Below are 9447 nucleotides of genomic sequence, written 5' to 3'. Positions count from 1 at the left end.
TATTTGGTTATTTTCTTTATATATATATATATATATATATATATATATATATATATATATATATATATATATATATATATATATATAATTTGATTAATGAATATTGGGAATTTGTCGTTTCATGGAACATAGGTAGCAAGCCAATGTAGGGAATATAGAAATCATGGCTTAAAGCTAGAGGTTAATTAATTAAATTTGGCAAAGAGTTGATGCTTGATAAGATAAGATTTTTTTAAACCGTTCAACATATTGATTACTCTATGCTAAATGTGGTATTTCTTGTCTATAATAAGAATTGAACCCTTAATATTTGTGTGTCAAGTTTTGATACCACAAGACCCAAAATCATTTGGTATATAAGAAATCATTACTTTATGTATATATTTGGTATTCTCTCTCTCTCTCTCTCTCTCTCTCTCTCTATATATATATATATATATATATATATATATATATATATATATATATATATATATATATATATATATATAAGAATTGAACCCTTAATATTTGTGTGTCAAGTTTTGATACCACAAGACCCAAAATCATTTGGTATATAAGAAATCATTACTTTATGTATATATTTGGTATTCTCTCTCTCTCTCTCTCTCTATATATATATATATATATATATATATATATATATATATATATATATATAATTTGATTAATGAATATTGGGAATTTGTTGTTTCATGGAACATAGGTTGCAAGCCAATGTAGGGAATGTAGAAATCATGGCTTAAAGCTAGAGGTTAATTAATTAAATTTGGCAAAGAGTTGATGCTTATAAGATAAGATTTTTTAAAACCATTTAACACATTGATTACTCTATGCTAAATGTAGTATTTCTTGTTTATAATAAAAATTGAACATTAATATTTGTGTGTCAAATTTTGATACCACAAGACCCAAAGTCAGGCCCGGTTTTGAGGGTGTGCAAGGTGTGCAATCGCACAGGGCCCCGGAAAAAATAGGGCCCGATTTTTCGTCAATTTATATAGTTATTATATATTATATATTATGTTACGCAACAATTTTAAGAAACAATTTCTAGTTCAGCTGGCTTATGAGCTGCCTTTTCATGCAACATGTTGTGGGTTCGATTCCCATCCGCTCCTTTTTTAGTTTTTAACTGATCTGTCGGCTGGCTTTAAGGTGTAAACATTGTTGGCTCTCTCATTAATAGTCAAGGGTTTGAACCAGTTGCCTCTTTTTTAGTTTTTAACTGATCTGTCGGCTGGCTTTAAGGTATAAACATTGTTGGCTCTCTCATTAATAGTCAAGGGTTTGAACCATTTGCCTCACGCATTTTTGAATGAATTTTATAACTAATCATTTTTCTTATCTTAGGGGTCCATTTATCATTATTAGCACAGGGCCCTCAAAAATAACGGACCCCAAAATCATTTAAGAAATTATTACTTTATGTATATATTTGGTTATTTTCTTTATATATATATATATATATATATATATATATATATATATATATATATATATATATATATATATATATATATATATATATATATATATTAACTCGATGTTTAAAAGATATTAATGTGATTCATACCTATCAATATAGTCGGTTTTTTATGAATCCTTAGGTGACTATTTATCTCCATGACGACATTTTTTAAAACATTTTCAGTCTTATCACCTCATGTTGATTTATATCAATATATCTTTTACGAACCTCGTCCTCACATACCATAAACCTTTGTCTTTATCCCACTGTATTTTAAATGGTGTTTCCTGACAAGAAAGTAGCCATAGGAACTCACTAAAGATTTTTCATGTTGGTTTTTATTTTATTGGAATTAATGTGCAATGAACAAAGAATAGTTAGTTTTCAGACAAGAAAGTAGCGATAGGAACTCAAGATTTTTCAAGGTGGTTGGTATTTTATTGGAATTAATGTGCAATTAACAAAGAACAGTGGTATTGTTTTGTGTATATTAATCTGTAAGGCCACACACTAAATATTACTCATAAATAAAAAATAATATTTATAAAATATTAAATTTAAAATTACCAACTTCAAATAAATAATTGAATAATAATTATTAATTATTTATTAATCTAATAATTAGACTAACATTTAGACTGATTGACATTTTGGCTTTCAAATGGATAAGAGAAAAACACACATGTACAGATTTAACACGGGATTTTCCTCTGTCAGGCTTAAGGAGTGGGGATTTCACTTATTGTTTTATAATCACAAAAAAGTAAGAATTCATCAATGAAAAATCAACATGTGTACATATCATTCATGTTTGATACTTTTGTTTTCTTTAGGTAAGATATTGTGGAGCTCCTTAAGAGTCCAATATATATATGGAAGTTTAAAAAAAATAGTTATATCATTCAGAAAGAGGTAATGACACCGCTAAAATGAAAGATTGTTTAAAATAAATTAAAATAAAAGATAAATTGCCATTGGAGTGCTCTAATGCAACCATTGCATAGCATATACATTCCCCCTACATAATTGAGATATATAATCAATCAGTAAAAACAAAATTATAGATGAAATGAAGCTAAATAGATAAAATGAAAGGGCAACATCTTAGAGGGGTAGGGTCAAAGAGAATCCTAGGAGGGTCCACGTCCAGAGACTAAAGAGTTGTGGGCATCTTATTTTTTCCTTTTTCCGAAGAAAACTAGGTTCCAGATAATGGTTTTTCACTTTTATATTACCTACCAACAACAGCTAATGTACGATATTCTTTTCTCAAACTAAATATAGTTTCTTTTGAATTTAAGTGGACTGGAATACGCAAACGTAGCCTGATCAATAAAGATGACAGTTACTCAAGTGTATGCTTTACCAAAAGGAATAATCAGATACAGTAGCTTATGGCTGACTGGAAGTCATATGTTGTCATTAGTATATAATTGGAAGAACACTAAAGCTAAGAATTGAAGGAAAACTGACATGGATGCTCAACAGTTGATGCTATTAGCCATGCTTCTTTTTTCCTTCTGTTCTCCTGCATCGTTTTCTCTAATTAGCAACAACTTGGTTTCAGGTTATCTTTCTCTTTCTCCCTCTCTTTACATTAATATGATATAGATTTTAAAAAGTCATGGTTTCAGAAAAACAAAGAGTTTTATGATCACTTGTACTTTTTCTTGTCAACTGTGTGTGGATCTTTCTGTAGAAAAAATACAAGACAATAGTATATATGTAAACGCTGTGAGAGGTGGTGGTGGTGGTGGTGGTGGTGGAGGTGGCGGGGTGCAGGAGGGAGGAGATGGTGGTCAGGCGAACTCCTCCCCACAAGGAGGCGGCACTGGGGTGGTACCTGTATATACAGCCGGAGCAGCTGCAGGTCAACGTAGAAACCACAAAGGTGCTGCTTCAACTTGTAACACATGTTGGAAATGGAGATTTGCAATACTCATAGCCACGTCAGCATCTCTTTTACTACATATCACTAGAAGATGAAATCCGCTTTAATTTCTACAACTCTTGTGACTTCAAGTCTCTTTGTAATTTGTATGCTTCTGTTTATCAACCACTGGTCTACTTTTATTGTAAAAAACAAGAAATACCAACTTTTTTTTTTTTGTTCACAATATATAAAAGATAAAGCATGCATCAACATATGTACATAGTATAAGAAAGATTCATAGTTGGATCAATTACTTAAGTCTCAACAACTAAACATAAAGTTCGAGTAAAGTTAACAGAGCACCCTTGACTTTCCAAAATTGTGAAAAACAGTCCTTAAACATCAATTTATGTCAGGGCATAAGAACATAACTGTCATAACTACCGGGAAGTATAGCCGAAGAAGTCACTTTAGATCTAGAATCAGATTTCCGAAGTTGTGCATGAGATTCCGCTTGTTGTTGAAACATCTTTACAAGCTCTTGTAACTCCATTTTTCTCACCTCAACTTCCTCTTCCATAACAGGGTTTTTTAATCCAAGGTAAAGTAACCCTATAAAAATCAACACAATTCCTAGAACCCCAAGAACACATGAAAACAAAAGAAATGCAAAAGGTGAATTTTCAGATCCGGGAATCCCATCCACATTTATCCCGAAAAGTCCCGTAATAATCGAAAGAACAAGTCCACATCCCCCAAACACTCCCAAATTATGCGTCACCCGTAAGCTTTTGTCCTGGCAAAAGAGAACTTGTCAGTATGATAGAACAGGTGATACTGTGTCTTGAGACTGAGACTGATGTCAATGAGATAAAAATTGCAAATTTTAGTCTCACCCAAAAAGACGAATAAAGTGGGACCCCCGGTTCCATCTTTTTTTGGTGAGATAAAAAATTGCAATTTTTGCAGTACAACTGTACTACACTTGATGTAGTACAACCTGTACTGCATATAATTGTGTGGGACACAAAAAATCCAAAAAGGTGGGACCAGTTGTTCCACCTTTTTGGATTGGACATATGATTGGAATTTATGTCAAATACAATACAGCTTGTTATATTTACCTGTAACCAGGCACGGACAGTGCTCTGCATGACATCTTGTACTGTGAACAAACGTCCACGTACGGCTTCTTGTTCTTCGATCATTTGTCGAGTGCTTTTTGTTATTCCTTCTAATAAACGTTTTGCTGCGTTACCTCTTAAATGTTGAAGGAGTTCAAAAACGATTTCTTCTCTTGCATGTAAAGACCATTTTACCCTTATGACCTTCAAGAAAAAGAGATATAAAAGGTAAAATTCATATTGGGAATGGACATGAATATGGAATAAAAAATAGAATCTGTTCTTGTGTCGAAATATTTCTATATTAACAATACCTGTGCAGATAGCCTTCTGATTTCTTGGTTTAATATTATGCTGAATAGATGCAAATCCTCATGGTTTCTCCTAAAAGTGAGAAGCTAAAAAATGTAAGAATTTGAGCAATAATTATTACATAATAATACAAGAAGTGAAAGTTTCATTTGAGTGAATTTTAAGAACCTGTCCATGAATTTCAATTCAACTTCATCAGCTGCTCCAAAGATGTATTTTCTAAATAGTCTATTAAACCCAAAAAGAAACCAATATTACTAAAACAAGTAAAAGATCAAGAAACTCAATTATAATCAAGATTATCTAAAAAGTTTGTAAATTAAAAGTTATTTTGACAAAGATAAAAGAAGCCTTTTCATTGTTTTTCTAATTTTGCAGATTAAAGCAAAGAAAGGAAATTCCACCTGTCATCCCATCTGGCAAGGCGGCTTGCTAGAAGTGCTATAACTTCATGAATGGTTTGAGGCAAATTACCACCTCCTGCAGTAAGAAGCTCCTGTTTGAATCAGTTAATAAAGATTAAAATAAATAAATTCAAACAAAACAGTTAATAACAATACTGTTGTATACAGAAAAACCTGGACTTCTGAAACTCCTAGGACATTGATGTTTGTTCCAGAACCTTTAACATGTAATGCAGTAACTAAAAAGTTCTGAGCTTGCCATGATCTTAAAACAACCGGAATGTCATCTTCTTCAACATAAGGATCGCCTGCCGATTGTCCTAAAAGCTCAAACAACAGTCCACCTGCAACCCTAACAGGAACCTCATAAAGAAGGTGTTTCATACGCTCACTTATAAGCTTGCTTTCATCTCTTAAAGCAATACTGATAGCTGGATGTAACCACTTTGATGAGTTAGTTAACCATGACTTCACTGAATGATGTTCTGCATCAACATGACACCACCATGTGGGACCCACGGGTCGTTCTCTGTAAGGAACAGCAATGTCTGCAACTGTGACTTCATCATCATCGATTGCAAGCTCTGTATGTTGAGTTTCCCAGCAGCCATTGACTTGTATTGACTCCACAAGTTGAGTTATTCTTGACCAACCAATTGGTATCCAGTAATTTCCAGTTTGTGTATCATCTAAAGTATCAATTCCATCACCATATGATGAACTGGTTCTCATGGTTTTATATCCATGTTTCTTTCCCCCAATTGTATCTTGTGGTTTATGCTTTTTGTGGCCACGAAGAGCTTCAAAAGCACAAATTAGTCCATCAGTCCATAAGGTACAAGTCTGCAAAGCATCCTTACAGCTACCAGTTTGATGTTTATGATTGTCGTACTTCTTCATATTGCTCATGGTTTCAAAAACATCACCAGCTATCCAATCATCGGAAGTTTGAAGGATACAGTGCCTGAAATAGTAAAAGCGGAAGCGTTATGCATCTACGGATCAAACAGAAGATACTTTCAGCGTCGAATTTAAACGAGTTCTCTACGATTTCGAGGAATTTTAGGGCAATTTCATTGAAGTTTGTAACGATTAGAAGATCTCCGTGCTAAGTGTTTTACAGAACTTGTAGCAATTTTGAAATACCACTCTCATTGTTAATACTGTAGCGATTTCATTATACCATGATATGAAAGCCATTTCAAGTCTCAAACATCGCAATTCTTCACGGCGTAAACTCTATAACTGCAAAATTGCTCATAAACTTGGAGAATTCAACAATGGAACACTTTTCTAATTTCTTAGCACAGAGAGAGTACATATTAGACTTTCACATAAATCTACATTAACAAAACTGAAACTTATTGAGGTATCTGCCGGAATCATACGAATTTATGCCTATTCTAGCATGGAATATGTGGAGTATCAGTTTGCAGTTCAAAATTCCCTAAATCAAATTCCTAAAGCAGCTCCAAACTTAATACGTAGTAACAGATACATTAAATGATGATAATAGAAGCAAGATATTACCGATTTCAGAATGGATAGATGCAGATAGAGCTTCTTTGATGCGTAATTGTGATTTTTTTTTTTTTTCCTGAGGTTTATGAAGGGTGGCAACTCTAACAATCGCCACCGTAACTGACGCACGTATCGTCGATAATCGGTGGCAAAAGTACATATTCATGATTAATTAAACATATTACAAGTTAATTGAAAATTCATACCTATTACATATTCATTGACCGGTAATTTTATAAACACATTATAAAATAGGTGTAAAATTATATATTTATCTAAAAAAAATATAAATATTTAACAATTTAAAAAATCTAAATTTATAAAAAGAAAAATATTTATTTAAAAAGGAAAATTAAACAAACATATATTAGGGTTTATCTAAAAGTATCAAGTTTCTAAAAAGTTTGTTACGACTCTAAAGCTTGTATGTGCCGCCAAGCTTTACCAAAACGCCGTATTGATTAATATGTTTATAAAAATGAATAATAGTAGAAAATACATATAAAAATATGAATTATATATAAAATTGTTGCCTTAAGTCACGTCTTACAAACAACATGGTTCGCCAAGGTTCGGAAAAATTTGAGGCTTGACATTGCTGTCAAGTCACGCCTTACGTTATTTAGAACCTTGAAAAAAATAAATAAAATGAAGATTTAACAATTTAAAATTTTAAATTTATAAAAAAAAAATATCATTAAAACTGAAGTGCTCATTTATCTTTTAATTTTAAACTAATAATCTAAATAAATAAACAATTAAAATAATTAGATTCAATTTAGAAATTTATAAATTATATAAAAAAATTGTATTAATGAATTTGATATACATTTATTATTACATTTAAGTATTATATGAAATTTGATAAAATGAAAAACACCACAAAATGACATGACATAATACATAAAAAATAACAAGTGGTAAAATAATTTTTATTTGTTAGGGAGGATATAATCACACCATAATAATAAAAAGAACAATGTTTTTTTTTTTTTTTGTTTTGTAATGTGCATATATTTAAAAATGTGTATATATGAATATTATCAATATTCACAAATATGCATATATACACAATGCAAATTTATTGTTTTCACATCATTTTTTTTATCTACGACTAGTCTAGACGTTGATTGTTAAGTTATTTTTGGACAAATCATCGTTTCTTAATACAATTGAAATGTTGATTTTTGTTATTCATATTTAACCGATAAGCAAATAAAATAACCTGAAACCCAATTTACACAAACATTCTTTGCTTCGGTTTCGGTTAGTATTTTAGAAGTAAAAAAACTAATTAAACCTAATTAAATAAACAAATAACCAATTAAAATGACGAATAAAACCCAACATACATTAATAACATAGTCTAACAGTTTAGTTCTCAATTATGAAATAAGAAGAAAAAAACATGAAAACTCTAAAGTCTTTTTTTTTTATTACAGTAGTGTTGTTTTTGAAAAAAAAAATAGCCAAAAAAAATCTCAAGTTTTTACATAAATATTGGTTCTTAAAAGAACTTTTAACTTTGTTCACATTTAGTCTCTTTTTTGTATACGATATACTAGCTAATTTGTTGAAACTGTTCACATTTTACCCTTGCAACCTACATCAGTCGTTAACAAGGGTAAAATGTGAACAATCTAAACAAGTTTGATGGTATATGGTAAATAAAAAATAACTAAATTTGAACAAATCGATAGTTCGTAACCCTCCTAAATCATTTTTCCTAATAAAGAACGAATATTTTTCCATCCACGCATTTTGGCTGTGCCAAAATGTTTTTATCAAATGTAACATCCTAACAATCAAGGTAAAATTTTCCATTTTTGAAACCAATCCACAATCATAAGTGTTTACAAAACATAGTTTCCAAAAGCCATAAACTAGAATCAGAGTATCCCAAAATCATAATCTCATAAAACATTCAGGATGATCAAGCCTTGGTCTTGCCCATATCCTCTCGAGTACCTGAAACCATAACAATCAAACTGTAAGTCAAAGCTTACTGATTTCCCCCAAAATATCACCATACAACATAAACAACATGCATATTGGGTCCACAGCTATCATACTGGATTACCCCTGAGCCCACAACATGAATCTAATTTTCGTACCTAGCCCACTTTAGGATTAGGTGTCTAAGCCCATAACTATAATTTAAATGTACTTGACCCGAGAGTAGCATGGTCTATTTCGGGTTGCTTTGTGACAACCGTCAATTTCCAGTCAACAAGTCAAACCGGTCAACTCATCTAACCCTTGTATGCTAGGGTTTTCATTATGTTTCTTATTGAACAACTCACACTCTTAATACAGAGTATCACTTAGAGTTTTCACGTGTTCGGAAACTCTAAACCCTAATCAGGGCAAGTGATGAAACTACTCGATAAAACATTATTCCTTAACCCTCAAGGGCATATGACAGTCATAACAAGACTTAACGAGGTTTACGAACCTTGAATTACAAAGCCAAACACTCAAAAAGTCTCAAAAGAAGTCTCTCACCCTCTTTCACTCTATCTCTCCCAAATCTCTCTCTGTATGAGAAATCTCTCCAAGAATGTGAAATCTCTCCCAAATCTCTCTCAAAACCCCTTTTGATTTATTTTAATCATTTGGGGCATCCCGACACTTGACTTTGTGAAAAATCACTCGAAAAGGGGTGATATCTTGGAAAATAACCTTTTAGGGCCGAAGCCTCTCTTTAGGGGCCAAACCCTCCTTGGACCGAGGTCCCAAGAA

General features: G+C 31.7%; 2 protein-coding genes across 2 annotated transcripts; one reads left to right on the top strand and one right to left on the bottom strand.

Annotated features, from left to right (window-relative positions):
* The first annotated feature begins 2803 nt into the window (after positions 1 to 2803).
* LOC145017195 (uncharacterized) lies at positions 2804 to 3614 on the top strand. The gene is made up of 2 exons (XM_078975263.1): positions 2804 to 3038; positions 3171 to 3614. Exons 1-2 carry the CDS (start codon positions 2945 to 2947, stop codon positions 3455 to 3457), a joined length of 381 nt encoding a protein of 126 aa, XP_078831389.1. The 5' UTR covers positions 2804 to 2944; the 3' UTR covers positions 3458 to 3614.
* Positions 3615 to 3629: 15 nt separating this feature from the next.
* LOC145017194 (uncharacterized) lies at positions 3630 to 6841 on the bottom strand. Its single transcript, XM_078975262.1, has 7 exons — positions 6715 to 6841; positions 5359 to 6148; positions 5185 to 5276; positions 4949 to 5008; positions 4783 to 4852; positions 4469 to 4672; positions 3630 to 4140 (listed from the first exon to the last, which is right to left on the bottom strand). The coding sequence occupies exons 2-7, from the start codon at positions 6091 to 6093 to the stop codon at positions 3757 to 3759; spliced, it is 1545 nt and encodes a 514-aa protein (XP_078831388.1). The 5' UTR covers positions 6094 to 6148; positions 6715 to 6841; the 3' UTR covers positions 3630 to 3756.
* Between the last annotated feature and the right edge of the window lie 2606 nt (positions 6842 to 9447).

The sequence above is a fragment of the Lactuca saligna genome, chromosome 9 (assembly GCF_052625555.1).
Source record: "Lactuca saligna cultivar CGN05327 chromosome 9, ASM5262555v1, whole genome shotgun sequence".
NCBI classification, from domain to species: Eukaryota; Viridiplantae; Streptophyta; class Magnoliopsida; order Asterales; family Asteraceae; genus Lactuca; species Lactuca saligna.
The sequence above is the reverse complement of the archived record's forward strand: the minus strand, read 5'-3'. Positions and strand labels throughout refer to the sequence as shown.